The 20,688-nt window shown below is 39.6% G+C and overlaps 1 protein-coding gene across 3 annotated transcripts; it reads right to left on the bottom strand.

The window, feature by feature from the left end:
* Positions 1 to 203: 203 nt before the first annotated feature.
* Positions 204 to 19,852, bottom strand: LOC306827472 (KN motif and ankyrin repeat domain-containing protein 4-like). 3 transcript variants are annotated; one of them, XM_079349311.1, is made up of 10 exons: positions 19,576 to 19,852; positions 18,952 to 19,142; positions 12,238 to 13,802; positions 10,769 to 10,844; positions 10,084 to 10,377; positions 9,832 to 9,916; positions 8,737 to 8,956; positions 8,507 to 8,649; positions 2,856 to 3,056; positions 204 to 1,726 (listed from the first exon to the last, which is right to left on the bottom strand). In XM_079349311.1, exons 3-10 carry the CDS (start codon positions 13,739 to 13,741, stop codon positions 1,634 to 1,636), a joined length of 2,616 nt encoding a protein of 871 aa, XP_079205437.1. In that variant the 5' UTR covers positions 13,742 to 13,802; positions 18,952 to 19,142; positions 19,576 to 19,852; the 3' UTR covers positions 204 to 1,633. The 3 variants fall into 3 exon arrangements, with proteins under 3 accessions (XP_079205437.1, XP_079205436.1, XP_079205438.1); XM_079349310.1 differs by lacking the exon at positions 18,952 to 19,142 and having other exon boundaries at positions 19,576 to 19,851; XM_079349312.1 differs by lacking the exons at positions 18,952 to 19,142; positions 19,576 to 19,852 and adding an exon at positions 13,895 to 14,219.
* Positions 19,853 to 20,688: the final 836 nt, after the last annotated feature.

Genomic DNA, 20,688 nt, shown 5'->3' with positions numbered 1-20,688 from the left:
ATGTAATAAGTATTTTATTAATCCAGAGGTTCCTCCAGCAGACAAATATGTGTCACAGCGGCTCAATGCTGCAGGAAAGCTAAGATGACCACCTCTATTCAGTGTGGCATGAAGGTCTGTGTAGGTTACAACTATATATGTGTGATATGGGCAACTGAACTACAGGTTACTATACAATAAAAGCTATTGTCAACATTTTCATCTTTTTCAGTAAATATAGATTTGATATAGTAGTGCTGATTTCTTTCTTTTTCTTTCCTCGTGTCTGTGTCCTTATATTTCATCTGTGACATTTGACTGATAGAAAAGCAGCTGATTCCATCTCCATCCATCCATCTCTGTCTCGTTCTGAGGATATATATTTGCTCATGGCCATTAAAGCAGCAGGACAGTCAGTCAGTCGGGCTGGGAAGAAAAATCCTTGGGGGGGAAATGAGGTGGGTTTGCTCATTCAGACAGAAATCCACCCTCCCCCTCATCTCTACACTCAATCCTTTTTGTTTTATCTCACCAACATTATCTCACATCCTCTCACAGAGCGTAGCCACTAACTGTTTCCCTTTGGGGGAGGGGGGGTGCAGGTGAATCTCATTGCTCCTCTCATGGTGGAATTAGCACAATTCGGTGGGTATCATGTCTATAATTGTGTGTCATACTTGAAAGGGATTAGATCTAATCCCCTGGATATGCTCATTTTAGAATTCCAGATTGATGTACATTGTTGCTTTCTGTATGTGTATTATGTTTGTTTCGTATGCCAATAATGTGGGTGAAATGGAGGAGCTATGCCACCTGCTGGAAAGTTCTGGCACTACAAAAGCACAGCTCATTTGCGCCCTAATTACAAACAGTGAATTTTAGGTGGACCAGCAGGAGGGTTCATGTTTCAGGCAGGACTTTCAAAATGCAGATTTCAGTTCCCCCCCACGAAATGTACATTTATTACATTTTGCATGATCATTTAATATTTACACAAGCATTTTGTGTCATCATACAATTATATCCTTTACAGCTCAAAACAAAGACAGCTAACAGCTAATTGTATCAACAGGTTGATTAAACTTTCTTTCATGTTCCTTCCATGCAGCTTCATTTCGTTTCAATTCTTTGTATACGTGTATTTGACATACTGTTAATGAAAGAAAATGGCTTCTGTAAAATTTTGAATAAGTATTATTTTTCAAATATTTTAAAGCTTCTGGTATAGGGGAACTTATCACAAGCACTTTTTTTTTATAGTCGTCAATATGAAATCTGAGCTACATCATAAAGTTTTAATAAATATTCTTACATTGCATAGTTTGCAAAGCAAAGTTTCTTCTTTGATGTGCAAAGGTCAGACATAACTATGAACATCAGCATTTAAAGACATTAACTGTAGCTCTATACTGCCACAGCAATCCTGACAGACAGATATTAGCTTAACCTCACTCATCAATGATGTTATGTTGTAATAATGCAATTACATCCAAAACGTAAGCTTATATTTCTGTAAATGTGTCCATAAGAAAACAAGAACAGAACAACAACAGCTCAACCCAAGCAACAATATAACTGTGTTTAAAATTGCTGAAGACAGAAAAGACAACAATAAAAGATATTTCTGCATGTGACTTTCCAGTTTTACAAAAATCTACAATGCTCGAGCTTTGGCGTGGGCCTGCAGGAGGGTTGCTGTGTCAGTGTGGGAACCTTGCATGGCGATAGAGAGCGCAGTTTGTCCACGCTGCAGAACAAAAAAAGAGAAGGACAATAATGAGTAAAACATATTCTGAATATCTAGCCAGGCACATTATACATAGGATTACAACAAACACATTTTCTTAACCATGCTAACAATACTGCTGTTTTCTGTTACTGTAGTCCAAACAAACATTTTGGAAACTTGTTTTGCCCAAATCTGCAAGCTGTCTTTAAAAAGAGAGTCAAGGATTTCAACTGTGCATCGTTAGTTTTTCATTACAATGATGACAGAAAAAATTATGGAGTTAGGTTTTACCCAAAATAGGTTTTTAGCCTTTATTAAAATGTAAGTGCTTTAAATTCTTTTTTTATTTGATTGTTTTTCATTAGTTATTGCTGAAGTCCATGCCTTCATCTACTGTTAATATTGATCCCCGTTTAACAAAAAGTTATTAACTTTTAGTTGTGCCACAGCACTGATGTTGGTAATGATGGTCGGTGTAGTGTTAGAAATGTTTTTTTCATGACCCTGAGGTGCAAATGAATGCTCCTAGAGGACACATTAAAAACAAACACTGTGAAAGGTTAAACTTTCATTCATTACGTCTAATAAGTTTTAATTTAATTAAGATAATGAATCTGAGTGCAAGTAAAGGTAAAACATGTTTTGAATCAAGATAGTACCCATGTGATTGAAGGTCTTATTCTCTCATTTTCACTTAAATAAAGGCAGATGGAGTCAAAAAGAGAGGAAACATTTGCATCCTCTTCACTGCTCTTTTCCCTGCCTCCCATCACTTCAGACTGGCAAATGTGCAGATTAGCTCATCTCAGACTCAGCCTATGAAGATTTGTTTCACTGCATCCATGATTAATCCTGGGAAAGCTGTATTTAGCTCCATCCAGACTTTTAGTCCACCCACATCCACACAATGTCAGTCACCACATTTAAGCATTCATACATCTAAGCTCCTTTTTTTCTGCCTAGTTATATGAATACAAAAGTAGAAATAGGGTTATATTTTCAATAACATTTGGCTGCCTGCCATTTTTTTGCACAGTGAAATGTTATTTCCTTGGAAAAATGAACATACAAAGGCAAATACAAATATGCACCTTACACTATTGGTTATCATGTAAGCCACACTTTGTGGGGTTTTCTGCATTATCACCTTGTCAGTCAGTGTGAGGTCACACTGGCTCCTCTCCAGCAGCAGCCTTGCGATGTGTGTGTGTCCCCTCTCAGCAGCAAACATCAGGGCTGTGGTTCCCTGATTGTCCTGAATGTTTGTGTCCGCTCCGCAGCTCAGCAGCAGGCGAACCATCACAACCCGCCCGTGTCTCACTGCCAAGTGTAGAGCTGTTTGGCCTGTCTGTGGACGGACAGATAATTGAAATATTTACGGAAAACATAATGTTTCTTTCCTATAAGTGATTATTGTCGTGGAAAATTCTCCTTTTACGAGGTGGAGAGTTGCTAATTCTCAAGAAGAAAATTCACGGTGGCGCCTGAATCAGATCTCTTTTAATACGTGCAGCACGGAGGAGAGGCCAGAGCATCTTCTCCCGAACCTTTACATTACAAGTCCTTTTATACAATACAGAGAGATATGGGGAGGTGACCTTACACTTAACAAATGGTGATCTTAAAGTTTAGTGTATTCTGTCTGTCTGGAGACAGTGACTCTGTGATAATCAAATAACATTTACATTCGTATGGTACTGTCTGCGAAGGAGGAGGCCCTCCTGTGGCTCTCTGACACCTCTGTTCAGAGATGTCTCCTGAGAGTCTAGGTAATTTCCCACATTCCTCCCTTTTTGACACAAAGTGTCAACACAACATTTGTACCAGAAATTACCATACAAGGTCATTATAACAGACTGTTCGTTACAGTGGAAATGAATGAAAACAAATAAAAAGTAAAAATAAAACAAAAACAAAACAAAATAATAACAAAATAGGCACTTATGTTGTTGAAACAGTTCTCTGTGGCAAGTTTTTTGATCATGCCCTTGTTGGATGTTCCGATCCTGTGTTGAATCTTGTGTCTTCATCTGTTGTTGCACACAGTCCATGTTTACCCTTCTGTAAGAGATGGGGTGTCTAAGTATCAGTATAGTGAATCAGTTGATGATAGGTAATCGTCCCACGGCGTCCTCTCTCAGCACTCCGTAGGTTAGATCGTCGTTCTTCCGTCGGTGCCATGGCTCGAAAAAGGTTTGCAGTGATCTTGGTATCCCTCTCAGCTATCCGATCATCCGTGGATGTTGTCATCATCTCCAGGTGTCCCTCTCAGTTATCTGGACAGCAGTTGTTGTTGTCAGCAGCTCCAGATCTGGTTCTTGTCCACCGTGGTTAAAACGTCCATGCTTCCTTCTCAGGTCCTTTCCATCTCCAGGCTGGATGTTGTGGAGTCTCACCAATGTAGTCCCCAGAAGGGCCGCTTTCACCTTAGGGAAGACAACTTAAAAAGCATGGTTATCCACCCCTTTGACACATGGTCAAGACCATGTGTCAAACTTTTGACGCACAGAGATGTCTTTGAGGGGTAGAAACATATTTTTTACAGGAAAAAACATTTGTAGAGTGGGGGAGACAGGTGAAAGAGCAGCAGTCCCAGGAGCTTCAAATCCCAGTGACTCTGGGTCATTAGCACCTGTATGAGCTGACATTTACATACTGATGAAATGCATATTTAAAGTCAGTATGTACTGTGAAATCCTTCCCAATAGTACAGCTGCCTGAGCAGACAGGTTAGCAGTGTTAGTACAAACAAATCAAAGTTAATGAAAGGAGTGTCAAAGAGTGCATCTCTTGGTTTTGACACAGACAGGGGTGTGGTTCTCCATCTTGAGCTGTAAAGAGTAAGGTTAAGACTGTTCTTCATTTTAAAATCACATGAGTGCACAAAAAGATTTAAAAAAAGTTGGTAGTGTCTGGTAGTCGTAGACAGAGAGAACTCGATAAAGCTTGTGTCAAGTCAGTTGAAGCTTTATCTGCGTCAGGAGTTCAAGTCAAAAAAGTCAGTCATGGCCAAAATTCTACCCCCATGTGTGGGGGTAGGGAGATCTCCACTATTTTATAAAATCCATGGACAAACAATAGCCTGTTGAAACCAATGAGGCAACCGTTTGTTTGTTTTTCAGTTTTATTAACATCCAAGATTGTGGAGGTATATCAGGACCAAATTTATGAAACTCCGGAGTAAAATAATGCATTTTTTTTTTTTTTAAACTAAAATAGTTTGCAAACTTGTCCTGCAAAATTTAAGACCGTTTTCTGCCAGAAAACAAAAATGGACAAACAACAAACACTGTCTCAGCTTGACAATGCCTCTGCATAGGGAAACATATACACAGACATTGCCAACATACTGAACAAGTGTATTAATACACAATGGTTGATAAAAACTAATTTCTCAGCTCTATTTCAATCCAGAGTGAAAAATTGGAGAAGAACACCCTATGGCGTCTACATCCAAGAATAAAATGCACCATTGATTGTGAAAGCAACCCAGAACTGTGAGTCAAGATGAAAAGAAATGCTAGAATTTGCATTTGTTAAAACAAACTAAAAAACCCAAGCTGATTAACATAGGTGTTACAGACATCTGCCGGATGCTGACCACCTTCATTTACATCCCTTCAGTATTTTAATGAATTCCAACCCCAATTTGGTTTTTCTTCAGGCATGATGGGGGAGGTATGGTGAGATTTAGAAAATTCAACAATAGCACTTTAATTTATAAAACAATGATTTCAAAACAGTCTCAGGACTAAATGGATATCTTTTAATCTCGTCTAAAATTAAATTTGACTGGAAAACAATATAATATGCTATTATATTTCTAAAATTTAAAATTGTTTAAAATTTTAATTATCATTACAGTGTTAGTTGCTATGTTTATTCTTTTTCAGTCGAATCAGTGTTTTCTCTGTGTGTGTGTGTGTGGGTGTGTGTGTGTGTGTGTGTCTCTGTATGTGCTGCTCACTACTCTGACCTTCCTCCACTGTCTCCTGGCTGTGTCAAGAGGAATCCTACAACAGACACCTTCAGGTGGTGCATGTGACCAGGATTCTTCTGGATCTTGTCCTTTTGCAGATTAGAAACTCAGGGTTCCCATCTCCTTCCCTCTTGTAGCATTGTTCTTGGAGTCAGTGCTGTTGCACTTTCAGTTCGATATGGACCCAGTCTTCTTCTCCTTTTGCTCTTTGGTGGCAATCTCTGTCCAGGACTCTGTGGCCCATCAATCTCCAGTCTTTTTCAGGTGTTTCCTCTGCAACCTCCTTTATGTTGTTCGGTTGACATGGCCTGTGTAAAAATTCTTTCTTGGAGAAACAGAGTTACTTGCTTAAGGAGACAGAAAGAAGGCTTTTAAATCCGGTTATGTTGGTCGGCCCCCCTTCTTTCTAAGAGTTCGTCTGGTGTGCTTGACCTCCTGTGGAGGAGGTGTTGCTGCAGAGTTGTAGGTGTGGAGACAGAGGAGGAAGTCACATCTTAAAATCTAACCCTACATTTCTACTTGTCCTTCATTTCTTACTTAAAACCTCATTTCTTTTTCCTTTCAATCTCTACTAATTTTGAAAAAACAAAAATCTTCTTTCCTACTTTCATTTTTACCTTTTAGTCTAACATACTCAACGCCATCATAAAACATTCTGTGCTTAATTTCTTTTAATAGAGGACATCTCATGTGTGAAAAATTGCTAAAGTTGAACATCTTTAAATCACATAATCCCCATTTGTCTGCTCTTAATTCAGCAGAGCGTCAGAAAAAGAAAAAATCAGATATAAATGTTTATTTTTCCCCGTTTTGTTTTCTCATGTTTTCAGTGACTCACTGGGACAGATGTGCTTAAACGTTCAATGGGCTTATCACTCACACAACTTCACAATCACACTGATCTTCCCATACAGTGTATGGTTGGATCTTATCAAACATACACTAAAACTTTTTGCAACTTAATTCAGCCAGGTGGTTTGTATGACACATAAGTTCCGAGCAACGCACCTCAATAGCATACAATCTGCATGCCAGACACTGAATGTCGCAAACAAAGTTTTGATTTTTGATTATCACTCATACGCCCATTTTATTTTAGTGGGGCCTTGTATATCTATAATAATCGTTGTTTCGCATGTTTTATTCTTTAAGTGCAGACAGCCTCGTGCTGTTCGTTAGATATTTTAGTTTCATTTTTCGTTTTTTCTTTTTCTTAACTTTTCTCGTTTAAGACACTCTAAACATATAAAACGCACTACACAGCAACAAAACACACTACACATCAACCTCCATCACCGCGCAGGGTATGGGAATTACCAAAACATAAACCTCCAAGACCGGTATTACATGGGCATGGCGTCCATAAAACACTATATGGACCCGAAAAGCATAACTGAAACCACCCCAAAGGACTTAAATTACGTTTCAGCTACCTAGGCTTTTACAAATTGAGCAAATGATTCAAACGCCGTACTCACTTAGATAGAGCGTCCGCTGTCTGCACCCTGTATCTGACGTCAGGTGGGATCCAAAATCTCCTTTTGTCGGAGCGGAATTTCCCCGGCCGACAGCTCCTTCAGTTCAGTCTCAGGGAACAATCAGCGGAACGTCTATCCCATCCTCTCGTCGCCATAATGTCGTGGAAAATTCTCCTTTTACGAGGTGGAGAGTTGCTAATTCTCAAGAAGAAAATTCACGGTGGCGCTTGAATCAGATCTCTTTTTAATACGTGCAGCACGGAGGAGAGGCCAGAGCATCTTCTCCCGAACCTTTACATTACAAGTCCTTTTATACAATACAGAGAGATATGGGGAGGTGACCTTACACTTAACAAATGGTGATCTTAAAGTTTAGTGTATTCTGTCTGTCTGGAGACAGTGACTCTGTGATAATCAAATAACATTTACATTCGTATGGTACTGTCTGCGAAGGAGGAGGCCCTCCTGTGGCTCTCTGACACCTCTGTTCAGAGATGTCTCCTGAGAGTCTAGGTAATTTCCCACATTATTTAGATGCTGCATAAGCGTAACTAAAATGTGGTGGTTTAAAACAAAACATTCTGATGCACATTATCTTGCTCAAGGATGACCTGGGAGAACACTATCAAATGATCATTGAACTTTTATCACATTTTGGAAGTCCATAGAGACAAACTTTAGAAACGAATGGTCAACTTTGAAGCAGCATAGCTGGACATAGTCACACTAGTCATACACATTTTGACATTTCCAAAGATGCAACCCACAGTGTCTTGTTTTAATCATACTCTTTTCTCCAACATCTTTTTAGTTTCACACTGTAGTTCTAAAAGGCTGTGGGGATTTTCTCAGACTGTAAAAAGCTTTTTCAATGCCACAAAAAGAAATCTGATTTCACAAGTAAATTTAAGTAAATTCATTGTTACGTGTCAAATCAGAATACATTTGCAAAGGGCATTTACACATACAAGGAATTTGACTGTGTTTTGATCCAACATATTTTATAATGAAATATATATAGAATACGATTTAAAAATATATAAAAGGCTAAAGAATAAAGAAATAATAAAATATAAATACACAGAATTTACAGGTGTATTTCAGGAGCTGTGCAGTTGTTCCCGTATGTGCATGATTTACAGTGCACATAACTCCCAGTATATTTCTACACATCAGGGGATGACCCTGTGGCATTGTAAGTTCTTTATGGAGTATATACAATGAATAGGAAACTGGAAAACCTTCAAATCTCACTGCTGTTTATTTTCTGTCCGTGAGGCCACTATTCACATAAAAAGAAAACATTTTACTCTTAAGGTACATTCTCTTCGGTTGTGTTACCTGGCTAGAGCGAGTATGGATGTTGCCCTGTTCCATTAGCTTGCGAACCACCTCCATCCCACCAGGTCCATCAGGTGCTGTTAGCGCGGCCAGCATTACAGGTGTATAACCTGCGTTGTTCTGAAGATTTAACTCACTCACACCTGTTGAACAGGGGAAAAAAAGGAACATTTGTTTTTCTCTGTGTTTTAAGTAACACCAAACTGCTCTGGCCCACACGATGCCATTACCTGTGTCTAGTAGCAGGCTGACAATGTCGTAGTTACAGTGAGACACACTATAATGGAGCACAGTGTTGCTGTTGTCGTCAGCCAGGTTGACCAAGAAGGCCAGTAGAGAAGGAGTGGTCTTCTTCACTTCTCTCAGGTATACGGCCAACCTGCTGGCTACTGATGACTCCTCTGCTGCTGCACCGAACCAATGCTGAAAACAAACCACCAGGGCCTTCCTCTGCAAAATAACACAAGGCAACATAGGAACAATGCCAATTGTGACATTGTTACATTTTTGATGAGCTGTATTTAAACAGACCCCCTTAAAATTAGTTTTTTTAAATTGTTAGTGTGAATATGTAAGCCACCGAAATATGTAAATCTAACGTCAACAAATCAAGATGAGCACCTAAGGGCTGCCTCTGTACGTCCAACAAATGTATGTCCATAAAAACTCAAAGGCTCTCTTCAGACACACTCAGCTCCCCCTCTACTCTTCCCTCCATGCTTTTGATTCTGCTTCATTCATATTCAATGATATTGCTTTTACATTTTTGTATTCATATACCTTAAGCTATGTCTTGTTCTAAAAAAGAAATGTTGTAGTTCTCCTTGAAGCTATGTTCTTGTGTCCACCTTCACATTTAACAAGCTTGTTGCTCACTTTGTCTATCTGCCATCTGTTGCTAAGCAGCTTGACTGAAGAGCTGCAAGGAGCTGCAGTGTTGAGTGATAATTCTCTCCCTGTATGTCAATTTGTTTGTCTTTGGTTTTTGTTTTTATGACGAGTTTATCTTATTCACCACAAGATATGCATATGATTATGTGACATTAGATATGGTAAATGGTAAATTCACTTGAACTTTTAATGTGCTTTTCCAGTCTTCTGACTATACTCAAAGCACTTTCTACACCACATGTCACACCTACCCATTCACAGCCAGTCACACACTGATGGTAGAGGTTGTACACTGCCGACAAAGCAGTATAGGAGCAAGAGGTTAAGTGTCTTGCCCAAGGACACATCAGACATGTGGCTGCAGGAGCTGGGCATCGAACCAATCAACCGACTCTACCACCTGAACCATTGCCATAATAATTGTGACTGCTTACCATGTCATCATTAGGGTTATCCATGTTGTCCATGTGATCTTTAAGGAACTGACAAGCAGCCACAAAATCTTCACTTACTGTCTCCCTAAAAAAGAGAAAAAAAGGGGACATAGATATATATGGTTTTTCCCAAAGAATTTAAAGTGTGTTCCCATGAGATGACAGTAAGCACGGGAGCTATTCCCTGAAGAGTAAACATCAGATAACATTTTCCAAACAAACACTATAAGGCTGTAGTTCCAGTCCTCTCACCTGATTTCTGAGCCTGAATTCCCTTCTATCTGTTCTCCTGGGGACCTGAGTTTCATCTTGGCGGTTTTCTCTTGAGTCTCAGCTTTGACAGATGCTTCAACATCATTAGTCTGCCTGGATCCAACAACTCCTGATATCATCTGTCTGTCTGGGAACATTTGCTTCTTTTCCTCCCTCCATCTCTTCCCTGGGTCGGCATCAGCCATCTCCCAAGGGCTGATGATTCCCTCCTTCTGTTTGTGCTGGTTCACACTGTGCTGCCCATCCAGATTTCCTCTTGAGGTTGTTTGGCACCTTGAAAGAAATTGTGAGGTTTACAAACCTGTATTAATCAGCATTAAAAACAGTTTTGATATTGTCCCTCCTTTATTGCTGAATTGGTAGTTTAGAAACAATTAAATGCATCTTTTGCAACCAATATTACTCCATCAGAAACAATAACAAGGCTCACTGGACACTTTAAAAGATGGCAAAACTGGAACTTAAATTTCCTAAGACATGGGAGTCACTGCTTTTTTGTCCCTTTAATGACAACTTTAGAGGGAGTGGCAGTCATCCTTCAATGCTAAATCAGTATGTTTTGTCATTTAAATGACAGTAGCTAAAGTAACCTCACCTATAAGTATGGTTTCAAGCAATAATCATAACTCTAAAGGTTGCTAATGTCAGAGAGTTATTTACTAACCTTTCATTAACACCCCCAGAATGTGGGCTTTCAGACATCAGAGAACATCCATCTGTCCTCATGATGGATTTAGAGGCTACATGGGAGACAAACACAAAGAGTATAATGAAATATTGAACTGAAAAAAAAACATTGTATGGTCTAAAAGGACTACAATGAATCCTGATTTAATGCTGATTTCTTTTGGACATAACCAAATCTTCACAGTGGAGTCAGTACAAAGTCAAAATGTTGATACAGATAAAGTAGATTGTCTCACAAACCATATTCCTTTAAAAGGTAACATGTCAATCTGTATTTAACAAATTAGCACCATAATGTTGTCTTAAATGGTAGCAGAGACTTTTAAATTAAAGCTTCTTTTTTAATTCAAAACATCTTTACTGTGAGAAGTGTGTGGAAGTCCAGTGTTTCACAAAGATTTCTGAAGAGGTTTAATCTTTCTTTGCTGAAATCATGGTTAACCAGCAGCCAAAGTCCCCTCATAAATGTGACTTTATTTTTGTCTTGGTACAGCATTTAGGTTTCCATGGTTGGCATAGGTAACAATTATAGCTCTATTTCAATCCCATAACATAGAAATATGGACAATCCGTTAGACCCCATGTTGTATGCACACTTTTCTATGGAATGATTAAATTAGGTTTAAGATTTAAATGGGTTTAAAAGTATTCATTTTGATGCCAGATTGGAATAACCTTTGTAAATATTCATGTAAAACATTTTATGCACTTTCAGTAACAAAAATGCCCACTGGGTCTTGAGATCACTTGTTTTTGGAGAAAACCTTGTTGAATACATTTCTCTCGGAAAATTCACATAGGCTATTTCAGTTAAGCAGTATGGGATTTTTGGAATTCTCTAGAAGAGAAGAGAAAAACAGATTACAATTTATGGTATGTATTGGTTGCAGTTTGATGTTGGTTTAAACATTTAAAGGGGATTGTCAATATGTCAGTGGCTTTCCAGACAACTGATAATGGATATCAGTGAAAGCTCCTTCTTCTGTGTGCTAGTAAATTTTAAATTCTTCCTGGCAACAATATAGTGGACGGATAAGATCTTCAGAGAGCTGTCATGTAGAAATCCTGTTGGTTGCTATTAATAGCGAGCTAACCAGAGGCAGAATGCATCGGCCTTCATCAAAATCAGAATCGGTTTTATTGTGTAGTATAAGTACATTTACATATACAAGGAATTTGTCGTGGTGTATTAGCGCAAAAGAAAAAACAAGGCTAAAATGAGGCCTAATGCATGCCTGATGACTATTCCTCTCCACTTGACTGTTTTCCATGTCCCACCAAACTCAGCTTGAACGTGATTTGTAAAAAGAAGTAACAGACACCAGAGCTCTTCCAATCCAAAATCTTGAACCTACAGATTATTCATTCAAATGAAGATGTTTGTTTAAATGGATAGATTACAGTCCTGCAAAATGATGAAAACATTCATTCTTTTGATTACAATACCTCCATATTGACTCCTCTCCTCATCCATGTTTCCATGCCGGGTGTAGTAAGAGCTGAGGATGTCAACAAGTCTTATCATCTCCTGCTGCAGAGAGTTGACTTTAGGATCCGAGTGCTTTAGAGGTTTACCCTCCTCTTGTGAATGATGGTCTGCACACAAACACTCCCATTGCTGATCCAGGAGCTGCTTGATCTTCTTGATGTGGTGCATGACCTGAGCTCTTTCGGAAGCCCCTGTTATAGGTCCAACAGACTCCAATGAGCTCTTTTCAGTAGAATCAGTGACAAAATCTTTTTGTGGACTTAGCTGTTCATTTTTAAGAACAGTTCTTGCAGAGTTTGATGCATATTGACTTTTGGATACTTGATTATTTGGTTCAATGGCTCTCACCACTGTCTCATCTCCATCCTGGTCTACCAGCACTCTCTCTGCACGGACCCATACTCCAGGATTCCTGACCAGGTGCGCAATCTTTTCCTCCTTTCGTGTGCTCTCGTCCTGCTGCTCCTTTAGAAGTCCCAATGCTCTCTGCAGCTCCAGGCCAGTCTCATGAAGCTTCTGCTCTAGAACAGCTACCTTAGCTTGAAGGGAAGTCACCGTCAGCAGCTCATCCAGATCTGTACTGGTCCTCCATTCATGTGATGGATTGGAGCCTTCTTGATGGACACCATGATTTCTCGGGAACATAAGGTGACTTTCATGTCGTGGCCTTTTGATATCCGATATTTCATATTGATTCGAGGTTGTGGTTCCATTCATTGAAGAAGTTTGGATATTTTGATTCAGGGCCAAACGCAGTCTTTCCCTTTCCTCCTGAAGCATACAGATCTGGGCCCTGAGCTCTGGAACTACCCTCATCTCCAGCTCAAGCTCTCCCACACGTTCGAGGGCCTCTGTCAGGCGCCTCAACAACTCTGAGCAGTCTTGGGGTCGAGGGCTAGCTGATGAGTAGAACACATCTTCACAAGAAACATTCCTTTCTTCAAGGTGATCCCTGGAACTTCGGAGGCTGCACGGGTCGTCGGTCGACTCTGATCCCTGTCTAAGCAGTACTGTAAGTGGAAGGCTGGAGGCACGGAGGAGATTAGGTCTGATGTGTTCACCTAAAGGTTGCTCATCAAACTCCTTGATTCTGGCTTCCATTTCTACCAGGGATTTGAGTCCTGTAGGACAAAGTGGTGACCTCTGATCATTTGTCCAGGACATGTAGTTGTGATGATAGCCATCTGACAATTTTGACCTCGGGCCAAGAGCTCCAGTAGAACCCCAAGGACTTGGGCGGTAGCCGCACCCAGAAGGGTTGAGGTTCCTGGGTAGAGTGCTTGCCCGTGGGCCCTTGCTTCGGCGCTGGATGGGGACTCTTTTGATTGTGTTACCCTTCTCAATGTCATCCACATATTTCAGGAAGTCCAGATCAAGTTGGAAGCCATAAGGGGTTTCTACCGAGTATGGGGGCTTTCCTTTTATTCCATTTTCTGATGGTTTATGTTGTCTCTCCATCATCTCTCTGTCTTTAGTTTTCAAAACAGTTTGCTGTCACATTATCTGCTTGGACCAGTGGTATCTGCAAAAACAAATAAGGTTGAATCAACAACACTTAGAAAAAACTTGTAAGTCTATTTTTACATGTAGCAGTCTTGGTTATTATGGAGTTACCTCAAACAATGAAGTCATTCATGAATTCCAAAGGGACAAAGCAGATGCATTTAGACACTAACTCACATTAACTTGAGGTTAAGTTGTGATATTTTTTGTGGGATATGGGCTCTTAAATTTATATCCAGATGAGGGAACACTCAGTATGGCAGTAATCTCTTTTTGTACTCCCAATTGTGGCACACGGCTCCACAAAAACATCAAATTATGCTCAAGTGTCTTTTTCCCTCTCATTCTTTTTTTTACCCAAAGACTTGTGTTTTTCTCACACTCTCCCTGCTTCATTTCTTCCATGCACCAAGACAGCTATTATTCAACAGTGGCAGACCCGAAGTTCCCTTGATTACAGCCCTGCCATCCAGGATGAGGGCTGAAAATAGCTCTGGACCATACAGCCCAGCAGCTATGGTCAGCAGAGAAAAAAAATATACTCCTACAGACACAAAAACAGTCAACGATTGTTGTGAGTCACTACTTTCCTCTCATTCTGCGCTCTCCCTGCATCCTACTTCAAAACCTTTGTTTATTTAAATTGAAATGTCCGTGGCTAGTTCCTTGTATCTGTCACGTTTTTGCTTGCATATCATTTAAAGTTTATGTATATGACTATATCATCTTAAGATACTGATAACTCCCATTGTCTGACCTCTATTCTTCACTATAGTCATTTTTCTCTTACCTCTAAGTGACTCTCCCTTTCTCTCACTCCGCCACCCCCCTCTCCTGACCACCAGCCTCTGTGGCAGCTCATCATCCTCTCAAGACACCACAGCCACCGAGCCGCAGCCCCAAACAATGTTAGCTATGCAGTAAACAGACATACACCACCAAATGTGCCTGCTGGGAATTCTGACCTCCATCATTCACACACTCTCTGATGGACAGCAATAAACAGCAAGAAATCCTTTATAAACAGACATGGGTGTACACATTTTTACAAGCTGAGAGGGGTAAACACTGATGTACGTGTGTCTATTTTAAGTGAAAGACGTGCATTTAATGTGTCAATGTGTGTGAGACCATGTCTAGTTTATTGTGTTTTCTAGTTCTCAAAAAAAGAAAACAGGTCATTTAAGACAATGAGTGACAATCCAGTAACACTTAAATGATACCTCAGGGTTTGTTATTGTTTTACATTTTGGCTTATTGTAGCCTACATAGATCAATACTTATAATCTTGGTATGTGGCTGTAGCTTCTCAGTCAAAGAGGTAATGGACTTGGTTGAAGTTCTTAAAGACATTTTCGCCTCTTGATTTATCATTTCTTTAATTCAGACATGTTCAAGAACTTTAACCAAGTCCATCTGCCTTTTGGATTAAAATGTAATTATCTTCTTTAAAGAAGACCTTAGATCTGTTTAGCACATTGATATGGTGCATTTTAACAATGACTTAATTTGGGAAACTAAATAAAATAGAACACTGAACTTAATGTCATCATCCATCAAAGATTTTGAACAGAGCACAACTCCATCTGATTGTATGTTCTGTTTCTGTTACAGAAACTTAATACACGTGTTATACATTGAAACTGATACAGTTTGTATGTTGTTATGCCAGTAGGGTTCATGATGTTGAGAGGAATGTGTCAGCACCTCAGCTGACAAGTCTAAGTTTAGCCTATACATGTGCATGTAAAGCTAAAGCGTATCGAGCTAAGACACAAACTGTTGTTTTGATTTTCAAACTAGTTTAAGATCAATCAGTTGGATCTCTTTGGGAGGGATTTAGAATCAGCAAGACACAAGAATTTGTTTATGATGATAAAGGTCTGACGGTGGTGTGACAGTGAGATAAAGCAAAAAGAGTCATGTTAGCAAAGGCTGTATTCACAGAAAGTCAATCAGCCCTATCAGAGCACCTGTCACTGTGGACATCTTAATAAGTCTCTCTACACACACATGTATTTGAGTTTGCTGCTGTTCAACAGAATGGAAAATGTTCAGTAGACCGAAAACAAACAAACAAAACACAGGGTTTGCTTGACATCATGATTATGACAAAAGGACACAATAATAAATGTTGTTAAAGAAATTCTCAGGATTTAGTTTTGATTTCATGTCTTGTTTTAGTTCTCATTTTTTCCAGAGTGTGTTTCCCTGTTTTTAAGTGTTTTCTGATTTATATTATAATGCTAGTCTTCAGTGTTTCCTGTGTTACTTTGTATCCTTGTGTCCTTTTATGATGTCTGTAATATTGTTTCCTGTTTTACTTGTGTTAAGGTTTCTAGTTTGGTGATTATTGTTTCTCAGTCTGGTCTTAAGTGTTTCCTGTTTTATTTTGTAATATCTAGTTTCTGTTGTGTTTTCGGTATCAGGTTTTACTTTGTAGTTGTTCCGTTTCTGTTAGTTTTCTTTGCTCCTTGTGTGTTTCCCACCTGTCTGATTGTCCTCACCTGTGTGTGTTGTGTTTTTCATACCAGTCTGTTGTTGGATTTTGCTGTTGTATGCTCTTTGTGATTCCTGGTGGCTTCCTGTTTTCAATTTTGTTGGATTATTATCTGCAATTGGGTCCTCCTCCCTGTTTTCTACCCGTATCCATGACAGCAATGATTGAAGATGTTTCCTTAATGTATAGCCGAAGTTTGATTACTCTACTCATGGCAGACCTAAAGCTATAGCCATGTGACAGTTAGCTTAGCTAACGAAAGAAGTATCAGCCTTATCATCTCGCTCTCAGCCAGAAAAATATTATCTTCAAAAAAAGATGTTACCACTTTTTCAGATATAAAAAAAAATTAAATCAACTTACAAATTCTCCAAAAAACAAAAGAAGGTAGAGCAGATAGCCTAGCAGTTATGATGCATGCCCCATGTACAGATACTCTAGTCCTCGTCACAGTGGTGGGTTACGAGCCGAACTCGGCCCTTTGCTGCGAGTCATCCACTACTCTCTCCTTCTAAAACTGACTGCCTCTCTTCTGTTGTCCTACCATTTGTACGCTATATACTGCATGCTCTCAATAAAACTAAGTGAAATCCTTTTCTATATGCCTCAAGTTTCATTAGAATAAAAATAGATATACTTTTAAATGTATTTCTGACCAGGTTACCGCAAAGGAAACAGCCTTGCAGAGTTAGGGTTAAGACAATTCCCAGCAGTCATTGCGTAACTCTCCACATTTCTGTGGCACAGGTTTCAATTGTAGATGCTTGGAGCAGTGGGCCCACCTCACAGGAAACCCAAGAAACGAAACGTAAAATATTTGCCTTATCCCAGATAGACCCCAGCCAAACAGAACAGCACAAACACAGCAGCTTCAAAACTGCTGCCTGCGCACACATTGAATTAAACCCAAAGATAAGTATTGGAGGAAGTCTGATGTTTTCTCATGAATTAAAAAAAGTTCTAAAGCTCTAGTATTTCAGTTTAGGGAATGTCAAAAACCCTTTTAAGCAAACTTCATGTAACAAATCTCACAATAGCTTACATTATCAAGAGGGTAAATGTGTCCTTTCTCACACAGAACTTTGAGCTCCCTGCATCAAACCACATAATCACAACATCTCAATCCACAACATTCTTTACCACAGCCACAAAATAGGGACTCTTGACACGGAGAGGGGCAACCTCTCAATGAGCAATGATAAATATTTGAACAGCAGCTCAATTGAAACTTATCCAAAATCTGACTTTCAGACAACATTTGGTTAAGTCACTGGTTAGCTGATTTATTTTTTAGATGGATGAGTGATATCAATATTGGGATACCAATGTAAGTTGGTCAGTAAGCTACTTTGATTATGACTGAAACGGTCTCAACAATTCTTAATGCTATAAAAATGTGTAATTCGTGGTTTTCAAAGGAAGACACAGACTTTAATGATCCCTCTCACTTTTCATTTAGTTCCTCCCAGATTGACCAAAAACACAGAAGGCATGTAATGAACTTTGACACACACTTTCATGGCACCCTTAAAAATTGGTTATTTAATTCCACATTGTTTTCAAGATGATGATCCTTTGACTTTTCATCAAGCACCAAATTTTGAAAAAAAAGTGCATGGAACAGACTTATATAGAGCCTTCTCACCTTCAGACAATAAAAAACACTTTACACCATGTGTCTTTGCTACTTTAGTCCACACACACACACACACACACACACACACACACACACACACACACACACACACACACACACAGATACACACATACACAAAGGTGGCACAGCCAGTAGGAGCAGTGTTTGGGTTCAGTACCTTGCCCAAGGACACTTGATGACTGGAGAAGCAAGGAATAAAAAACCCTGATCATCTGGTGGGTAGACAACCCGCACTACTGTAACTCCATGTGGGTCATGACTGGAAATGCTAATTATATCAACAGAATTAGCTTTACTTTGTTTTTAATAATAAGCAACACTTTGTGTTGGTTCTAATTAGGAAACAGTATCCTTTGCGTGTGCTGGAACCAAATTTGGGTCCTCTTCTGTATTTTCTCTCATCTGACTGGATTGGATGCCAACACAATCATGCTGAAAAAAGTCCTTGTTTTCTTTACCCAAAAGCACCATTGCACTAAGTTTAGCCTCTGAAGAGTCCAATTTCACATTTGATAAAAAAAATATTCCCCTGTGTTCTTGTTGTTATGGGTTTACTCAGGGTTAACATGCAGAGCTGTCAGTAACTTGTTGTCTTTGTCCCAGGCAGATACCCACACTTTTGTGTTTTCAAACGAGTTTTGTTTGAAAAAGTGATTATGAAAATTGTAATATGAATTCCTAGCCTTTAGAAAATGTAAACAATTAATAATGAATTCTTTGGTTATTCTGATTTCCACCGTCTGCTCCTCTTGTTTTTCTCACTTTCTCTCCATCTGTCTGTACAGTATGTAATTCTACAAGTCTCCCTGTCTGTGTTGTTGTTCCCGGAAAAACCATTCGTCCCCTCAACTTTTTGGCTACTGCCTGTTATTTCCTTCCAGTGCATAACTCTAAACCTTGTCTACTGTTCAGAGATGATTTAGAAACCAAAGCCAACTGTTTGGACCCAGTTGGAGCAGCTAAAGGGAGCCTGTCTATTTTTCTCCTGTCAGACTCACATTTCTCACTTACTGTCTCCTTGAAGACTTCTGAGAAATCCCTCAAGTTCTGAGATCTTTTTTTCTGCTTTCATTTTTTTCATCTTGCAATTTCAGATCACTGAAGATATCCAACAGCAACAGGGTCAGGGTTGCATTGTGGCTTCTGAGCGTCAGGGGTTGGTATGTGGAGCCAAAGCCTTTTGGATGAAACAGCTGACGGGGCTTCATGCAAGGAAGAAAGCTGTGGTATGTTAACATGGCAAGGTTAAAATAGAAAGTGTGCTTATTTGTGTGTGTGTGTGTGTGTGTGTGTGTGTTTTCCCTTGGGCATGTGTGATTGTGTTGCATGTCAGGAGCTTGCTTATAAAATAGATGAATTGCGATGTAAATATCGTTAAACATTTAATCTTTTCAGGGCAATGTTTTATTCCCCAAGGTCCGATTAGTATTCAGTACGTGCTCAGAGTTTCACTTTACACAATTTATAAAATCACTTAAGAGTCCAAAGCTTTCTTGACCCTGAATTAAGAACAGCCCAACCCATTTTTTGAGACTTTCAAGGTCAGTATTCAGCATCTCTGCTTTGATTAACTATCCAATCCAATAGACCTCCTCTGGCTCCGAGATTTCAGATGAATATTTAATCAGGACTTACCTTGTGACGTGCTCAGGCTGTTTCCTCCACTTTGTCTTGATGATGTGAGGGTGTGTTTGTCTGACAGTCCACTACAGCCTGCTCTCAGCTCAGTTCAGCCAGTCCTCCTGTCTACTGAGGGGCAGGGAGGTGCCTGAATGGAGTCTGGCATGTCCTGGCTGTTTGGAAAATGCCAACGTGCAGCAGCCACTGCAGTAACAGAAGCTAGGTTTGCTTGTGTGTAAAAGAGAGCACAGTGCAGGGAGGGGTTTGTGAACATGCCTTCCTCTAGCACATGCCTATCCAGCGAGACAGACAAGTGGGAGGGCAGACATACGGACGGCACTCTCCTTCAGACGGCAGCCAATCGTAGCTTAGGAGGTGTAACCAGCTGGGTAAAACAGCAGCTCTTCTGGGATGGAGGTGACAACATGTCAAAATATGGAGCATTGAGAAGAAAGTACAAGAGTCACCTACCGTGATCCTCTCAGATAACATTAGTGACTCATCGACCCCCCTTGTTCAGAATGTGTAACTCTATCCCTTGAAATGTGGTCTCTACCTCCATAATCAAATAAATAGGGGGGAGAGCAGGGCTTGGTGGCATTCATGGGGGTTAATTCTCTCAATGCATACCTCTCATACTTTTGGGTCTTCTTTTACAACCCTTACCGACATCCTCTTTTGGGGCACCACCAGCATGCCAGAAAAGCCTTTCCTCATCTCTGTATAGGGGCTTTGGAAAAATGTGTCAACAAATGTGTTGTAAAGGCATGAAAATGTCTTTATTAGCCATGCTAGTGGCATAGTTGAATGAATGATAAGGTCTGTATTGGACAAACTATTGGTCTGTCCATAGTAATGGTTTTGACGAAAGTATCTCACCATCAATGGGATAAATTTATTCTACATTTTGCACAGACATTCACACTGAAGCACATATGGGCTCTCAAATCAATTGTACTAAATCTCTTAACTTTTCCCGCAGCACTATCAAAGAGCTAAAGCTTTTATTAATCTAATGAAAAGCCCCTACATTTACTAGATGGGCTCACATTAAAATGTATTACGAATTGAATAAAAACCAGTGGATGAAGTCAACAGACCAAACTGACCTCTAAACTTCTGCTAAAC

The sequence above is a fragment of the Symphodus melops genome (genome assembly GCF_947650265.1).
Source record: "Symphodus melops genome assembly, chromosome: 7".
In the NCBI taxonomy this organism is placed as follows: Eukaryota; Metazoa; Chordata; class Actinopteri; order Labriformes; family Labridae; genus Symphodus; species Symphodus melops.
Note: the sequence above shows the minus strand (reverse complement) of the source record. Positions and strands in the feature narration are given on the sequence as shown.